This window comes from Mus musculus, chromosome 5 (assembly GCF_000001635.26).
Source record: "Mus musculus strain C57BL/6J chromosome 5, GRCm38.p6 C57BL/6J".
NCBI classification, from domain to species: domain Eukaryota; kingdom Metazoa; phylum Chordata; class Mammalia; order Rodentia; family Muridae; genus Mus; species Mus musculus.
The window spans coordinates 150,392,861-150,411,505 of record NC_000071.6 but is presented as its reverse complement, the minus strand read 5'-3'; the positions used below and the strand labels follow the sequence as shown (position 1 = coordinate 150,411,505).

General features: G+C 43.4%; 1 protein-coding gene and 1 long non-coding RNA gene across 12 annotated transcripts in view; both read right to left on the bottom strand.

The window, feature by feature from the left end:
• Fry (FRY microtubule binding protein) overlaps positions 1-18,645 on the bottom strand; it is a 379,136-nt gene that overhangs the window by 86,248 nt on the left and 274,243 nt on the right. For all 11 annotated transcript variants that reach the window (XM_006504932.3, XM_006504933.3, XM_030254574.1 and 8 more), the window contains 11 exons: positions 17,269-17,528; positions 16,329-16,518; positions 15,639-15,763; positions 13,251-13,308; positions 12,216-12,307; positions 11,802-11,974; positions 10,553-10,713; positions 9,796-9,906; positions 7,910-8,064; positions 6,464-6,563; positions 6,085-6,256 (listed from right to left, as the gene is read on the bottom strand). In XM_006504932.3, coding sequence (XP_006504995.1) covers positions 6,085-6,256; positions 6,464-6,563; positions 7,910-8,064; positions 9,796-9,906; positions 10,553-10,713; positions 11,802-11,974; positions 12,216-12,307; positions 13,251-13,308; positions 15,639-15,763; positions 16,329-16,518; positions 17,269-17,528 — 1,597 coding nt within the window. The remainder of the gene's footprint in view (positions 1-6,084; positions 6,257-6,463; positions 6,564-7,909; positions 8,065-9,795; positions 9,907-10,552; positions 10,714-11,801; positions 11,975-12,215; positions 12,308-13,250; positions 13,309-15,638; positions 15,764-16,328; positions 16,519-17,268; positions 17,529-18,645) is intronic.
• Positions 1,148-3,924, bottom strand: Gm36299. Its single transcript, XR_377278.2, has 2 exons — positions 1,621-3,924; positions 1,148-1,480 (listed from the first exon to the last, which is right to left on the bottom strand). It is a non-coding gene; the product is annotated as a predicted gene, 36299 (long non-coding RNA).

Genomic DNA, 18,645 nt, shown 5'->3' with positions numbered 1-18,645 from the left:
GTGTCAGTAGCACCTTTTAGCTCTATAAGAGAATTGGCTTTATCCAAAGAGAAATTAGGAAGTATTGTCCTGTGCCTGCACAACTAGCCAGCATAGGTCATGACCTCACTCACGGTGTTCCTAGCAGCTAAGTAACAGAGCAAGGCAGTAACCAGAAATTACTCGGCACAACCCTTTGGATGCCTCCAGCAGAAACTTTAATTGCCTTAGCCCTTCCCCCCAAATTAAAGTTACAATAAATGGCGCTATGCTGTTGGTCCTTTACATAAGTGGAAAAATTTTTAAAATGCTTAATTCTTCTTACTTTAAACAATGATATTTCTTCTTCTTATATTTATTTTATGGATATCTAGCTTGTATGTTTATGTGTATGTATGTATGTGTGTGTATATGTATGTATGTACATGTATCACATGCATGCTTGGTGCCCACCAAGATTACCACAGAGGTTAGAAGAGGGCATAGTCTTTGAACCAAGGTCCTCTGTAAGAGCAGTCAGTGCTTTTAACCACTGAACCATCTTTCTCTGTGTGTAGGAGTCCATGCCTTGGCCCTCCCTCTACCACACGGGGCTCAGAGATCAAACTTTGGTTGTCAGACTTGTGGCATGCAACCCTTACCCACTGAGCCATCTGGCTGGTCCCTAGAGTATTTGGCTTAGAGTTGACACACACCATGATATGACACGTATGCTCTGGCTATGACGTCAGACACTTGCATCTTACTGTACCAGAGCATCCATTAATCCTGCTGGGAGAGCATTCATTAGTGCAAGCTCCTATACTAGACAGAATGAAAACAGCCAGAACATCTCAGGAATGTGGTCAGCCATATACAAGGGACATTAAGGAACCCAGGATAGGGTCTATAGTCAATAGTATATGCATGTATACATTAATATATATGTAATGAGGTCTCGACATTTATAGGGGTCGAGAGGGGACACAGGAAGACTTTTAGGGGGAGGATGGAGATTATATAGATGTAGTTATGTTATGAAATTCTCAAAATAATTTTTTGAAAAAAAAAAGTTCCTGAGCCTGGAGAAGATCCTAGGTGACAAATTACACTGACAAATTATTCAGGGGCAAGGGAGAAAGCGACAGGTAACAGAAGGCACCGAGCTGAGGATCTTGTCAGAGAATGATTTCCACTTACAAAAATACAATTTTATTATGGAAGAGTTGTTTATGCTCCATAGGAAAGACCATGCTTTAGAAGAGAGAAAAGAGAGAAAAACAAAAATCCAATTCCAGAGAAAGAAACATTAAAAATACCTATTTTTAAACAATGCCAAGTTCTAACATGGAACACAAGCTCATTTATTACATTTATTGCAATTTGTGTGCCGGACATGAGGACCCCCGCCCCCCAAATCGGGGTGCCGGCTAGAGTTGTGAGAGAAGGGCCGATGAACACCTTGGTTTGTGGAGACGTTTTTGAAGAGAAAGGAAGATGCCACGGATCCCGAATCAACTCTCTGGAAGATACACAGAGAAATGAAATAAAATGCGGGTGCTCAGGGTATACTCCCCAGCCTCGTTGGGCGGGACCCAAACATCTTGTCTGGCTGCTTGGAAGTAATTAGGCCACCTGAAGTTACAGGAAATAAAGCCTCACCGCAGGGCTTGAGCAGCGCAGGCAGCTTAGGAATTCACTAGGTCATGTTAATGTTTTCAAGTTCTTTTCAAAGCTTCTTCATAAATCAAGAGCGGGGGTGGCTTAGAAGAACGTCAAAATGGTTCAATTTCCTTCTTGGGGCTCTGCTGCCTGTCGGCCTGGATTTATCTCCCCTCTCCCCAGCTGTCCGCTGCCCCCCACTTTCCCAGCTCCCTATATCAGCTAATAAGCTGTTTCCCGTCTTACTCTTGCGTAAATGCTCCTCTTGGGCTTGCAGCCACCCTTGTCCCAGCTCTGTCTGCCTCCTCTCCTTGCAGGCTATTGCAACCTGACCTCTGCCCGCACCTCCCCTTAGAACCCTGACATACTGGGATTGCTCGCCTTGGAGGATGAGCATCACTCCTTCCATCCTAATCTTTTCATTTATCTAGGTTTCCATGAAGAAAACTGCCTCCAGGATGACTCCCTCATGACGCCTCCAACCCTCTTCCATCCCTTCCTCCTTATTCAAAAGGCGCTTGTTGAGGGCTTCTTTCCCTCCATGCTCTGCCACTCCTGACCTCCCGTGCCCCGCCTCTTGCATTCTGGTCTGTCTGTCTATTCTGGAGAGGCCCTACCCCAGCATCCCAGGCTGGCTCTCTGTGTCCGCCTTGCCCTACACCCCTGCTCTCCCTGCTCTGGGCTGACTGGGTAGGGGTCACCATCAGTCTTCCAGGCAGCACATCTGTCTGTGAACCTCCTCAGCAACTCTGGCCCCGCCTCCAGGGTCAGGCCCTTATGACATCATTTCCTCTTTGAGTTACAGCCACCCTTCCCAACCAGGGCCCTCTCTAGACTGCATGCTCGAATGCGACTTCCGCTCTTTCCCAAATGCATGGTGGTGTGTCATTTCCTCAGCCTCTTTTAAACTCGGCAGTCTTTGTTTATTTGTTTGTTTCTTCCTTTCTTTCTGCCTCTTTTAAACTCAGCAGTCTGTTTGTCCTTCCTTCCTTTTATTTAATGGTGCCCTGTGATAGAAACTTGACCATTCTGAAGCTTATTTTCCAGTTCTCAAACTTAAGAGTATCCCCTGACCCTGAAAAGTTACAGCTTTATGTCTGTCAACCAACACAGCCTTCGTTCTATGGCTCTTAAGTTTTTTTCTTTTCTCTCTTATTATTTAAAACAATTTTTTAATTAAAAAAAAATTCTTCTCCTCTAAGTCATCCCAGATCCTCTCCCCCGCTCTATCTATGCAACTTTAAGTTCTTTTTCAAAAAACTGAAAACCCAATGTGACAACACCCCCAAAACAAGATCCCCACCCCCGCGCCCAAAAAACAAAACTCTAAACCGTAAGTAAATAAAAGCCTCCCCCAGCCCCTGCAGAGTCCATTATATGCTGATCAACTGCTCCTGAGCACGAGGCCTGTCCTGGAGTTGTTGATACACCCAGTGTCACTCTGTTGGGGAAAACTGATTTCCCCTTTCCCAGAAGAATAAGTGATAGTTCAGTTGTTAACCTTTAACCTAGTGACTAGATTTCCATTCATTCATTTATTCATTCTTCATTCATTCTTCATTTATTCATTAAAAAATATAACCAAATAAAACAATATTAATAATATAAAACAAAATCTATCATATTGAATTTGGACAAGACAAACCAACAGAAGGAAAAGAGCCCAAGAGAGGGCACAAGAATCAGAGACCCATTTGTTTGCCCACTTGGGAATCCCATAAAAATGCGAAGCTCTTATTACAGTAGAAACTTCCTGAAATGCACACATATTATATGAAGGTGATATAAGTAAAATAGTCAGATAGTGGGACTGAGTCCCAACTGGCCACCTCTCATCACCAAATGAGGCTTCTAGTACTGAGATTGGATTACATCTAACTGGGTTGATGGCCACAGGGGACCCATAGGAATCCCCAAACAACCCAGGCTGTTGCCAAGACTATAGGGTGCTCGCCACAAAGCAAGGCCCCATTGTGTAAGACAACATCTGAAGAATTCACTGCAGTGTCCACATAGAGCCTTCATCCCTCCGTCCTGGAATCTGATACAGGGACATACTCAGCATGGTATCAAAATAAAAACATAAACACCAAGCCAGTCAAAAACCCTTCATCTACAATGGTGTCCTGCCAGCAAGGTATGCTGGGGCAATGGTGCCACAAAGCTTGGGGGGTAACCAACCAATAACTGATTTGATTTTAGGCCCATTCCAATGCCCAAAACTGCTTGGGTGTCCAAGAACCTGAGACTAGATAGCCCAGAGACCTCTGGTAAAACCAAATACCACTGGTCTAAAAAAGAAAAGAAAAGAAAAGAAAAGGAAAAGAAAAGAAAGAAAAGAAAGAAAGAAAGAAAGAAAGAAAGAAAGAAAGAAAGAAAGAAAGGAAGGAAGAAAGAAAGAAAGAAAGAAAACTTGTAGTGATAAATGACCCCCAGTGACATTGTGTTATACTCATAGATCAGCACCTGGTTCGGCCATCATCAGACGTCAATCAGAGGAGAGAGAGATCTTGGGGCACTGGGCCCTAAATGAGATGTCTCCATCAAATCCCTTTCTTCTGAGCTCAGGGTAGCCCGTGGAAGATGAGCCAGACTGGACAGAGGCCCAGGAGAGCAAGGGCCTCTAGATGAACATGCTCATATGAATTCAGAGAGACAGCAGAAGCAAGCCCAGGGCCCACACCGGTCTGGGGACCACACCGGTCCACATCAGGTCTTCTGACTATACTATGGCTTCCAGTTTAGTGTTTTATGGACTCGTCAGTGGCTTTCAAAGCCCTAGCAGCTTTCTGAGAATGCACTTTCCCCACAGGGCTCTGAAGTGGATCAACGAGCACCCACCCAGGGCCATCTCTGACGTCAGCCACACTGTCCTGTATACAACTTCCCAGTGCACTGTGCTGGTCTATGCCTCTGAACCAGCTGTTCTCAACCCGTGGGTCACAACCCCTTTGGGGGATCACAAATCAGACATCCTGCGTATCAGATACTTACATTATGAATCACAACAGTAGCAGAATGACAGTTATGAAGCAGCAACAAAGCAGTTTTTATGGTTGGGCGTCACCACAACGCCCTCATGTATTAAAGTGGCAGCATTAGGAAGGTTGAGAACTGCTGCTTTAAATCAAGTCATGTGTTGTTCCCTTGGGCTGCCGATTCCAGGCACCTTCCTGGCTGCCTGGTAAGTTTCCTCTGTCTATCTGCAGCTCAGCCTGCCTGGATAGCCTTTCTCGGCCTTTCTGGTTCAAAAATCGCACTTTAAGCAATGCACACGAGGGGCCTAGCAGAGAGCCTTGGACACCCTAGGTACCCGCTAATTGCAAGCCGTTATTATTAGCGTTCCTTCAGGATGGCTGAACAGAGATGTGCAGGTGGGAAGCACTGTACAGATGTGGTTGTACAGATGTGAGTTTGTATACTGAAGAACTGCAGTGCAGAGCACATGACCAAAGGCAGGGAAAGCTGAGGGGGAACAGGGCTGAGGTATTGGGGTGCAGGTGGAGAATGAGGTACATCCTAGGCCATAGACTGTCTCTTGGCAAGGTGCTACATAAACTTAGGCAGGAAAACACCTTTTGAGACCTGATTCTCACAAGTTACTCATGAAGACTGCAGAGGAGGCAAGTTGTATGTATTCTACAATATCACTGTAGTAATATAAAATATAAGAAGACTATATAATGGGCTGGAGAGATGGCTCAGCAGATAAGAGCACTGACTGTTCTTCCAGAGGTCCTGAGTTCAAATCCCAGCAGCCACATGGTGGCTCACAACCATCTGTAATGAGACCTGATGCCCTCTTCTGGGGTGTCTGAAGACAGCTACAGTGTACTTACAGAAAATAAATAAATTAATTTAAAAAAGAAGACTATTTATTTAACATTACCAAATATATAAATAATTAAGGGCTATTTAAAGTATGTTGTTCATATAATAGACCTTTTTGTGTGTGTGTGTGTATATATATATATATATATATATATATATATATACACATACACACACATATATATTTCTCATGTATATTGTTTAACTAATCACATGTTTTTCTTTTTAACATTTAAAAATATCCTTGAGGGGCTGGAGGGATGGCTCGGTGATTAAGAGCACTGTTGTGCTTCTACAGGACCTGGGCTTAAGTCCCAGGACCCCACATGGTGGCTCATAAGTATTTGTAACTCTAGTTCCAGGGCATCTGGCACCCATTCTGGCCTCTATCAGCACTACATTCACAGGTGCATAGCTATGTAAGCAGGTAAAACACCCATACATAGAACAAAAAATTTAAAAATATTCTTGAATTTGCTGTCATATGTAACTAGATTTATCCCGTAGCAACTCTGATACACAGATTTATCACCAGTGTCTGGCACAATTTCACTAAGACTGCAACGGACTTAGGAAAGCTCCTCGAGTTGGGGAGGAGACGATGACAGAGTTGGTATGACAACTGGGTGGTACCTGAGAAGAGGGGAAGAGTGAGCTCGGGGTACATCCGGGCCAGCTCACACGACAGAAGGGCTAGCGACACACTGTAGAGAGGTGGCAGCGGTCCATGTGTTCCGTATAGAATACTGCCAGGTCTTTGTTCCGCAACCTTTTTGGAGTGCACAAAAAGCTTTGCTTCGAGGATCTACGAGGAGTAAAGGAACAGGCTTTAAAGATTGTCATCTGGACACCTCAGGAATGCTTGTAATAACACGGCAAGTGCGTTCATCTTCACACTGAGTAGGTTAACTGCTCTGTCTGGAGAACACTCTGTGCATGTTTCCTCGCAGGAACAGATAACTGCATCCTGAGCCCAAGGATGGAAATTTCCACATGTGTGGATGATACATGCCTGCATGAGCTGCATGGAGACTTCGTAAATCTCTCTGTTGGTGTCAGAGGCCTTGAAGAGAACAAGGTTCAGCAGTGTCACTATGTCGAAGGGATAGTTCCTGGGGAAATGAAGAAAAATACACAGCATGGTTAGAGGACATCCTGGCTTGTAAGCTGGACACGTCTGGGGTGGCACCTGGATTTGCATCCTCACCAATGACATTGCCCTGTCTTTATTTATGTATCTATTTTTTTTTTTTTTTTGAGATAGGGTTTCTCTGTGTAGCCCTGGCTGTCCTGGAGCTCACTCTGTAGACCAGGCTGGTCTTCTGTCAACTTGACACAAGCTGGAGTTATCACAGCGAAAGGAGCCTCCCTTGAGGAAATGCCTCCATGAGATCCAGCTATAAGGCATTTTCTCAATTAGTGATCAAGGTGGGAGGGCCCTTTGTGGGTGGTGCCATCCCTGGGCTGGTAGTCCTGGGTTCTATAAGAAAGCATGCTGAGAAAGCCAGGGGAAGCAAGCCAGTAAGTAACATCCCTCCATGGCCTCTGCATCAGCTCCTGCTTCCTGACCTGCTTGACTTCCAGTCCTGACTTCCTTTGGTGATGAACAGCAGTGTGGAAGTGTAAGCTGAATAAACCCTTCCCTCCCCCAACTTGCTTCTTTCTTGGACTAGAAACTCTGACTAAGACAACAATACATGCTATCAACTACTGAGGTGTTGCTCCAGTCCCTCCATGAAGCTTTTAAAACAAAAACCTCTACTGTTTTCTATTCTCTCCATCATCCTAATCCATATGCTCTCTCTTAGGAGTAGTTTACGCAACTTGGGGAATTTAAAGTAATTATGCCAGTACTACACTTACTAAGTTATAGTGCCAAACAGCTTCATGAACTTGCTTGTTATATGATAAGGTTGGTGGCTTTCGAGGCATAATCTCTGGGCTGGGGTGTGACTCAGTGGTGGAGAACACTTTTAGCATACATGAGACCCTGGGCTCAGATCAGTACAAGTTCAAATGAGTGTAATACTCAGCCTCTGACGCATCGTGCCTCCTTCCCACATGCTTCTTGAAGTTTTGAGCAGAGGGGATTTTCCTGGGTTTGTGGGCAGCTGGCTTACGGGCTCAGAGTTAACATGTGTTGGGACACTTGTCCACATAGATGCTTTAATTCCTTCAGTGCATTGTTTTTATTATTTTCAAATTTTGCTTCCATGCTCCACTGTGACAGTTTGGGCACTTTGAAGGAAAGACCATATAAGGAATATCTCCTGATCAAATGGAATTAGCAATACCATGGAAACTTAAAGCGGCTAGCTTATCTGTGAGGGATACAGAAGCCATTCTGGGCTGTCACACTCTGAAGATAACGGCCGAGCATCATCTGCTCAGCTCTCACATCACAGAGAGCAATTGCCTTCACCCTTGCCACTGAACACTGATTACAGAAAACCTATACCTGTTTCCGCACACAGTCGCTATGGCTTTGAAGCAGCCGGAAGCAAGCTGGTAGGATCCTGTGTAACATCGGTCGATGGCCCAATTGAAAAGGTTTATCTGGTCAGGATTAAGTTCCAGTAGCAACATGACGACCTCACAGCCAAGCTGATGAACCTGAGGATGAGGAACAAATCAGCTATTCCTACTTCATCAGAAAATATTCCAGAGAGATCCATACGATCCAACGTAACTAATACAGGTCAGGCGAACAACCTTAAGTGGGGTTAAGTGGGGCTGGACACTTTATTTGGGCTGATCTTTGTGCCTCTCGATCTTCCTTAAGGGGGCGCAATGTAGCCTTGCCGGCAGGATGCAAACTCCACTGGACTCTGGGAAGGGAGACTCCATCCCCCTCAGAAGGTAACATTGCCTGCTTCTTTCCTTAGCCATCTACTCTTTTCCGTAGTTGCAATCAGGCCGAAAAGGAAGGGCCTGGCTTATGTATCTGCTGTATTAATATTCTGGGTTTGAAATGCCCCCCAGGTTCGTGTTTGAAAGCTTGGTTTCCAGATCGGAGGCTCAGGAGCTTTCAGGAGGTGGGGCCTGGCTGGCAGTCGCTAGGGGGAGTCTTTGAAAGTCATACCTAACCCTGGTTGGCTAGCTTTCTCTGCCTGCTTCCAGGTCCAGGACACGTGAACAGATTTAGTCTTATAATCCCCACCAGAGTCACCTCTGACAGCCACGTCTTTCCCACAGTGATGTGCTGGAATGATTTTCTTCTCCCTTAAATTTTCTCCGTAAAATACAATTAAAATTTTTTTAAATTGTAAATACAATTTTTATAATTTTAAAAACTCCCTTAAAAGGTATTTTGTCACAGGAGTGGAAACGTTAGTAATATAATATTCATTGTTATTAAAATTTTCCCCTAGTTAATTTCTGTACTTTTTTTTTTCAGACTTGGTTAAGCTATTTCTTATAGTAATTTCTAGTGATGAACAGGCTGCAAATTACTGTCCTCCTGTCCTCTATCTATCTATCTATCTATCTATCTATCTATCTATCTATCTCTATCTCTAGATATGTCACTTCATTTATTTTTTAAAGATTTATTTATTTTATATAACTGAGTACACTGTGGCTCTCTTCAGACACACCAGAAGAGGGCATCAGATCCCATTACAGATGGTTGTGAGCCACCATGTGGTTGCTGGGAATTTAACTCAGGACCTCTGGAAGAGCAGTCAGTGCTCTTACCCACTGAGCCATCTCTCCAGCCCTGTCACTTCACTTTAAGCACAGCTTTATTTATAAACCACAAATGTAATATTTCATCATGTTCCATATAAAGATACTTTCCAGTTGCCACTGTTATTCACTTCAATTTACTAGCTATCTGGAAGCATATATTGTTTTAAAACTTATTTAATTATGTGTATGTGCATGTTCACAAACACAGTCTGTATTTGTGGGTGATTGAGGAGGCCAGAAGAGGGCACTGGATTCCCTGGAACTGGAGTTAGGGTGGTTGTGAGCCGCCCAGTGCGGGTGCTGGGGACTCAAGTCAGGTCCTCTGCAAGAGCAGCACACACTCTTTGATGCTGCACATTCTCTTTCCAGCTCCCGGGAAGTACATTTTAATGATATTTTAATTACTCATTCCCAGTTTAATGATACAGAGTATAAAGGTTGCTTTCAAATTATGCAAACTGTTTTGAGCCTCACTTTATGATTCAGTTTTTGGTCAATTTGGTTAATGGATGCTGTACTTTTGGGCCTGGTACACCCCACTGCAATGTTCCTAAGTACATATCCAAATTTGTGTGACTATGGAGGGAAGGTGGTATGTGCATCATGCTAACCTCAAAAATGTTGAAAAGCAATGCCTTCCTGACCCATACTTACTCGTAAATCTTGACAAGCCAGAATATTGTCGAGCCACTTATACAGATAGCCGTCCGGAGAGAGGCCGACATTGTCAAATACAGGGCCACAGCACAGCACTGCCGACATTGCCTGAAATCAGAAACCGTGAAACCTGGAGACGGAACCAGAGCAGCAGGTTTCCTGCGTTCTCTGCTTCCTGTGTGGGTGGTGGAGACTGGCAGCTCCCTTTGCACGGCTGTGAACCCCAGCCTTCCTGTGAACCCCAGCCTTCCGACGCTGTAGGCAGAAATAAACTCAGTCCTCTAGACGCTGCTTTCAGCCATGGTACTTCATCCCGGTAATGGAGAAGTAAGTGACACAGAGTCCCACACTGCTTCAGATGGGAAGGTTTTCACAGTGTGGATGTCCAGGATACGACTAGATAAACAGAGTGTGGCTGTTGCTTGACCATTTTTTCTCCTCCTTAGACTGGAAATTAAGTAGCAACATAGTAACTTCAGGGATAAATAGGCAAAAGAAGAAACACTGGATAAAGGCAGGAACCCGACGCAATTTTACATTGTGTAATTGTGGGCCCAGATGGTGTGCTTATGTATTTACCCACATCTGCAATTAAATATTTGGAATTATTTATATTTACATGTGCATGCATATATCCATTTGAATTTTTATATCCTTCCCTATATTTTTATTGTATTATACTACTTATTGTAACCTTATTTTTAAGGTATGGTTGTTAGCTTAACAAAGGAGACCGCTGATGCTACTAACCAACCTTTAGAGCACAGTACTGGTATCTCGTTATCTGGTGGTTTCGGTCACTGTACCGATCCAGAGGTGTAAACATGATGCTGAAGGGGCCAGCCCACTGGCTGAACAAGATGAAGAGATGGTGCCGTAGGCTTTGCTGGGGGAAGAGAAATCTTCTGTGATGAACTAGAGAGAATAACACAAAACCAGTGTCTGTTATTTGACTGTTGTTAGTCTATATTAGGCTGAATATATAATTGTAGCACTACTGAATATTACCCTCAAATTTTGAGGAAAGAAAGAAAATCTCCTAAAGTTTTTATTTTTAATTATGTGTATATGTGTTTTTCTGTATGTGGGTAAGTGCACATGAGTGCTGGTGCCCACACAGGCCAGAAGAAGGCATTGGATCACAGGAAACTGGAGTTACAGGTAGATGTGAGCTGCCCGACACTGGGAAGTAAACTTGGGTCCTGTGCAAGGGCAGAAGCTGACCCAACCTCTCCGTCCCCAAGAACCAACTTTATTTTTCTAAGCCGAATTTTGCTTGGAGCTGGGAATAGAACATGGGGCTTTGAGCATGTTCAACGCACACTCTCCCAGTGAGCTATACCACCAGCCCAGTAACTCCCGTTTTCTTTAGTTACAGAATCTTGACTTTTTAAATAAATTTCAATACAATTTTTCTTTCTGGATTCTCAAATTTTCTCACACTGAGACCCTCTAACATAGTTCCTCATGTTGTGGTGAGCCCCCAATGATTAAAATTATTGTGTTGCTATTTTGTAACTGTAATTTTGCTCCTATTATTAATTATAATGTAAATATCTGACATGTAGGATATCTGACATTTGACCCCTGTGAAAGGGTCATCTGACCCTCAAAAGGGGTCATGGTGACCCACAGGTTCAGAACTGCTGGTCTAACTGATCTTTCCACTTAACTTTCGCATATACAGAATGAATTTTTGTGACTACTGCTCCCTGTTGTTATAGAGCACATAGAATATAATATATGCTATTTCAAAAACATGTGCCTCCTATTACCAAAGAAATCAAGCTTAAACTGTAGTTTAAGCCCCCTAACAGCTGAGGTGGAGCAGTGTGGTTAATAATGTCAAAATAAGAAAATGGCACATGAAACGAGTTGTTTTTATAATTACTCAGAATTAACAAAGAAACTGCCCTAGAGCTCTATTCAGGCCCCTAGGAATCAGGAGGGACATCGGTGGGGGCTGGAACTCTTTACCCAGCCCAGAGGAAGGAATGGATTACCTGGAACACACTGGATCAAGTTGGCAACCATGGCGCTAAAATGTGCTCGGATGTCTTTAAGAATTTCGACCTCTTTGTCATTTTCAGCTTCTAAGAGCATGCGGGTCAAGTCCACGTATTCCAAGAACAAAGCTCCAAGCGCTAAGGTGTCTCGTTCTAAAGCTCCATTTGTGCTGGGATGGAAGGGAGAGGGTGTTAGAACAGAGGAGCAGGTGTTTAACGAGGACCGCATCGATGGTTGGAGTTCACGTGGCAATTTTGGTTTTTATGCACATTATACAGGGGTATGAAGAAAGGTAAGGGCGGCTTGCCAGAAATCTTTGTTGAAGTAATATATTTAAAAGAACAAGGAGAAGTAGAAGAGGTTTCGGCAAGGGGTGGCTGGGTGGGGGGTGCTCAGTCATTTAACCTCACCTGTCACTTATCACGCCAGCGTCTGCCAGAAGTTCGAATATCCGAAGCAGCTGAAGCCTCAGCAAATCTCTCCGTTCTCGGCGTTTCTTGTTCTGCGTGGAAAGCCACTTACAGTTATGGATAATACAATGCGAACTTTACGGCCTAATTTAGTATTTTCAAGTTTTCTAAGTGTAAAAGGGAAGCACTGTCCTTTCTTCCTAAGAGGTGGGGACAATGCCAGTTATCACAGGCTGTAAGGAAAACATCGTCAGTAAACCCCTAAGAATACATGAGGCGGAAGTGTTGAGTAGCGTGCAAGGTGCCAAGGCACCAGGGTCATTTGAAAGGCTGAGCATTCGGGAGCGACTGGAGCGGACTCCAGATGCTGACAATTCCCAGACTGCTCAGGGAGTGCATGCTATTTGATCTCCAGACTGTTAAACTTCTGCTGCTTCTTTTTTATAATATTTATTTTATGCATATGGGTGTTTTGCCTACATGTATGTGCACTTTGTGTGTGCAGTGCTCATGGAAGCCAGAAAGGGCATCTGAGTCCCTGGAACTGAAGTTGGGGATGCTTCGAGCCACCCAGGGCCCTCTGCAAGAGCAGCCAGTGCTCTTAAGAGCTGAGCTCTCCCCAGCCCCAGGTTGTTGCTGTTTCTTGTATCATATTTATTGGAAGTTTCTTTTTTAATCTTATTATTTTTCAATCTTGATATATTGTAAGAGAATTCTGGTCTCCTCGATCCTGGCTTGTTAATAAAGATGGCAACAAAGTCAAGCAAGCTAAAAACCAAAATTAGATTTTGAATTAGCTCTTTTGCAAAACTAAAACCATGTGATTACTTGAGTTGTTTTTGCATTTGTGCATTTAGAAAATTCATTAAGACACAAATTATTTGACTATTGGAAATCTAATGTACTATATAGCAAGGCTCACTGTTAGGAACAGGTTGGGGTGTTTGTATTCTTTAGGGTATGACAAAGCTGACTTAAGATTCACACCACTGTCCAAATGAGTCAGGCCCTCATGGTGGAGATTCCAAACCTTACCTCTGGTCTTCTCTCTAGAGCCTCCTTCATTAATGGATGGAGTTCTTCAACCAATTCTCTACAGAGGGAAAAGGTCATATTTGAAATTTGTTGTTATTGATATAAGACTTGTCATCAACATATCCATTCCAGCCTAAATAATGTAATTATTTCACTTGGCTACCAACCAAAACCTCCGGTGACATATGCATGGGTGTTGCCCTACACAGACAGCCCTCATTCTGATGCTGTGCATATGTACTGAGCAGAACACCATATCTGAACAACGACACAGGATCTCCCAAGTGTTTACAAATGCAGGGAGCTTCAGGACTGGCTTCCAGAAATTGAAAATAATTATAAATTGAGTCTCTACCCTCAAATAAACCTGTCAGTCCAATCAGAAGGAAGGAGAGGATCAATATTGAACTACCTTAGAGATATACTCAGGAGACTGACACATACGAGATTTAAAACATGAAACCTGTGTTTCAGAGTAATTACACTTGTGTTATCTGATAGAAGCAAACTATAGCAAGGGACAAAATATCACAGTTTTTGTTAAAACCTTTCCTATGTAGCAAAAATGTTTTGATAACATTAATATATATCGAATTACCTCTCTCTGTGTTATATATTGTGTTGGTTTGAATAGGTATAGCCCCCAAAGACTCATGTGTTTGAATGCTTGGCTCATAGGAAGTGGCACTATTAGGAGGTGTGGCTTTGTTGGAGGAAGTGTGTCACTGTGGGGGTGGGTTTTGAGGTCTTAGATGCTCAAGTCAGGCCTAGTGTAGCAGTCTCTTTTGGCTGCTTGTCTGTGGATCCAGATGTAGAACTCTCAGCTTCTCCCCCAGCACCATGTCTGCCTGCATGCTGTCTGGCTTCCTGTCATGATGATAATGAACTAAACCTCTGAACTATAAGCCAGCCCCAGTTAAATGTTTTCCTTTATAAGAGTTGCCATGGTCAAGGTGTCTCTTCACAAAAATAGAAATCCTAACTAAGACATATCTGTATTTTATATATGCATTATATGTATACACCTATATATACTATATATATTTTACATGTGTATTATATCTCTATCTATCTATCCATCTATCTATATCTTTTGTGTATATGTATTACACACACACACACACATACACACACACACACACACACACACACACACACACACACACACACGGTTCTCATTTGCCCTCCAAGTCTCCAACTATCATTTATACTTGTTATAAATTATCTTCTTAAGGAAATCATTTCTGAATTGCATGTTTAAGCAGATGTGAGATCTAACTCGCAGCTAGATAAGTTTGGAACTTCCACATGATACCTCTATCACTCTCCAGGGAACCAGGAAGGCTTATGGGAATCTACTCTGAACTGATAGAGAAAAATCTGAGATTTTTGTCTTGATTGCTCTAATAATTTATCAAAAAATCTCATTTAATAACATATCATGTTAATAGCACTAAATTATCACAATATAGCATGATACCAAAGGACATTATATTAATATAATGATATGATAACACTAATATGTTATTAATATGTAATTGATTGATTTAAAAACTTTTAAAAAATTACTTGTACTTATATGTGTATGTGTTTTATCTGCATGCACAGCTGCACACAACATACATGCAGTACCCACGGAGGCCAGAGAAGGGCAGTGGGAATCGAACCTGGGTCCTCTGCAACAGCAACCAGTGCTCTGAACCACTGAGTTACTGGTGCAGCTGTGCAACCTGAGGCTTGCGGAGATGTTTTAGACTCCTGCTGTTGGTTAGCTGAATGGATGGCAGCATCTACCTCCAGGATCACAGAGAGAGGATAAGCTATACACGGGGATTTGCGTTCTCTTGGAAAGAACGCTGAATTCAGGAACCGTGAGTTATCTTTTTAAAGCAGATCTAAATAATTAATGAATGGCTAAATGTTGGTTAATTGGTACTCTTGTAATGAAAACTTGTATTCTTAGTTATTGTCAGGGTGAGATGTTTGGGGAGTCCCCTTTCCTGACTCTTGTTTAACAAGTGTTGCCTCCATCCTCCTCAGATATGTGACTATAAAACCATTTAGAAGTACAAAATGCTTTCACACACTACCCTCATTTTGGTATTGTAGCCTCGCAAAAGTCTGGTTAATGGGAGATGGATAAGGAATTATCTTACGTACAGTTACCCAGGACAAAGCTTGCAAATGCAATAAAAATTGAGGGTTAAAAAGGAAGGCTGTTTACCTGCACATCAAACAAAGGCATAAAGAAAACCATGCACAGCCCACTGGTACCCCAGCACCGGCCAGCACTCGCTGGCACCGGGCACCCCCACGCTTGAGTTAAGAGAAACAGCTATAATTGCAGCAGCATGTATGGTTTTGAAGAATGTACTGGGACAGTCATACCTGAAAACAAGGGAATTTGTTCTTCCAAATCCTAAAACAAGGGACTCTGTGATTTCAATGCTTTCCAGCCTCATCAAAGGCACCAACTGTTTCAGCAGGACGCCCACTGATGGTGTGCCAATGGCCTGGAACGAGGAGATTTGAAGTGACAAAGAGGTAACACGGTAACTAGGCAACAACAGGTGACTGAGTCACATTCCAAAACGCTGCCATCATTTCAGGGAAAAATAAAAATTAAAACAAACAAACAAACAAACAAATGAACATATATCTAACACAGTACAATTATTTTCTACCTGGGATACAAGTCCTAAAGAAAACCCTGCTCTTTTCTTTTTCAAACTATTTAAGTCAACAAAACTATCATTGGGTAAAGTTGTGGTTTTGAGGTATTCAATTGGTGAAGAGGGAAACTGGGCCCGGAGTGGACAAGCCCAGCCTTGAGGCACTGAACACACTATTGGCAATCGTCCTTATCTCTCAGTCTTCCATTCCACACTTGCAGGGGAGGGGCAAGAAACTATTCCCAGAAGATGCTCAATGGAATCTGGAAATGTGGTAGATGAGAAGTCAGACTCCACGCTAATGCAGATGGCAGGCACAGTGTGATTTGCACTGGGAACAAACGCTACATGAACAAGCTAAAAAGCAACCCTTACAGACTAATTCCCCTGAAGCATGTCATGTCACCTTGTTATCGTAGCTCACTGTACCGTCGGGAGTCGTTGCCATTATCTCAGGAGTGGATGCTCGTAAGTGTCCTGGGCTCATAATACTGGGCTTGGCAACTCCGAAACAGAGAATGAGGTAATTTCTCCACAAGGTAACATAGTTGTCTCCGCTGCTCGCTGTGCTGGTTTTCTTGGCGTTGACTGGGCTGCTATAGATGTGGAGGCAAACAACGGTAAAACTAAATTCCTGATTTTATGGTTTTATTTTTATTTTTATTTTGTGTGTGTGTGTGTGTGTGTGTGTGTGTATACAGGGATGCATGTGCCTATGGTGACCACAAGAGGGCAGCAGATCCCCATGGAGCTGAAGTTATAGGCAGCTGTGAGCCATTTAACCCACTTAGCCTGGGTGCTGGGAACTGAACTTGGGTCCTCTGCGAGAGCCGTGTGTGCAACTGTCTCTCCAATTCTTGATTTTGAATATGAGTTTTAGGGGTTCTGTTTGAGCTAGAATCTCACTATACAGGCCTTTCTGTACATAGCCTGGCTGGCCTTGATCCTGTAGCGATCCTTCTATCTCAGCCTCTTGAGTGTTAGAATTGTAAGCATATATTATTATACCGGGCTGTAAATATCACTTCTTAAATAAAGATCATTAGGAGGGCTCAAGAAATTAGGCAGCTGCCCATCAAGGATGAGAGGACACACAGAAGAATTTTAAAGATCTTGGGATTAAGAGCCAGAGCTTCCTATACTGGTATACTTAGTCATACTGATTATTAAAGCAAAAGAAAAAAAACCCTGTTCTAGACAGAATATTTTTATCTCTACTATGTACTAAGAATGCTATAGCAGGAAATTTTTAAAAATTAGAGAAGATTATGGTAGCCTAACCTCTTATGTGGAATGAAAATGTAAGAGAACCAATCATAAGCATTGGACACACACGGGCACCTTACTTTGGGTCTACCAGCGGCATCACGGACTGCAGCCGGGTGAAGGCGTAAGGCCAGGCATAGCTGAGGGCCGTGGGGCAATGCTTCGGCAAGTTTTCCTGACGGAGGAAGCTGAAGAGGCACAGGACCCAGGGGTCTTTGACAGATTGCGCGAAGATCCAGACGTGGGAGGGGCTCTTCACATCGTAATGGCTGTTGACCAGGACCGCGTTCCATTCCACCAACCACTGGAGATCTACATTGTGGGTCGGAGGTAGTGTTGCCTGAGGGCAAGAAATGGGCAGCCAAATGTAATCAGGCTTGGCAGACTTTACCAGGGCTCGACCTGCCGCCCCTGTTTCCACGGTGCCTTTCCGAACCTCGGATGCCACGGATCAGCTTTGGATCTGGGACACCCATCACATTTAACAAACACCTGTCCGAGTCAGCTGCACCCCTCTGCCAGCCATAGCAGCAGTAAGTGTGACTTTCAACAATTACAATCATTTTCAATGTTGTTGTTGCTTTTTGAGACAAGGAAGCACGATGTAGCTCTTGCAGGCCTGTAACTTGTTCTGTAAACTAGGTGGGCCTGGTGCGGGAGATTAAAAGTGTGAACCACCAGGCCTAGCTATAATCATATTTTTAAGTTTTGAAGTCAGAGGATGGTTACCAAACATTTATGTGACGATATATGATATTAATCAATTTAAATGTGACCACAGATTTGTGCTTTTCTAAAATTTGTTTTTATTTTATGGATATGAATGTTAGGCCCGAACATATGCCTATGTGTCTGGTGCCTGTGGAGGCCAGAAGAGGGCAATGAATTTCTAGGAGCTAGAGTTACAGTTGGTGTCTTAGTCAGGGTTTCTATTCCTGCACAAACATCATGACCAAGAAGCAAGTTGGGGAGGAAAGGGTTTATTCAGCTTACACTTCCACATTGCTGTTCATCACTAAAGGAAATTAGGACTGGAACTCAAGCAGGTCAGGAAGCAGGAGCTGATGCAGAGGCCATGGAGGGATGTTACTTACTGGCTTGCTTCCCCTAGCTTTCTCAGCTTGCTTTCTTATAGAACCCAAGACCACTAGCCCAGGGATGGCCCCACCCACAATGGGCCCTCCCACCTTGATCACTAATTGAGAAAATGCCTTATAGCTGGATCTCATGGAGGCATTTCCTCAAGGGAGGCTCCTTTCTCTGTGATAACTCCAGCCTGTGTCAAGTTGACACAAAACCAGCCTGTACAGCCACCATGTGGGTGCTGAGAATCCAAACTCTGAACTTCTGGAAGTAAGTGTTCTTCACCATGGAGCAATAATCTCCCTAACACGCAAACCACGTGTGGGATCCATAACTGTGCCTTTGCTCCTGTGATTTGTTTGTGTGATGTGTGC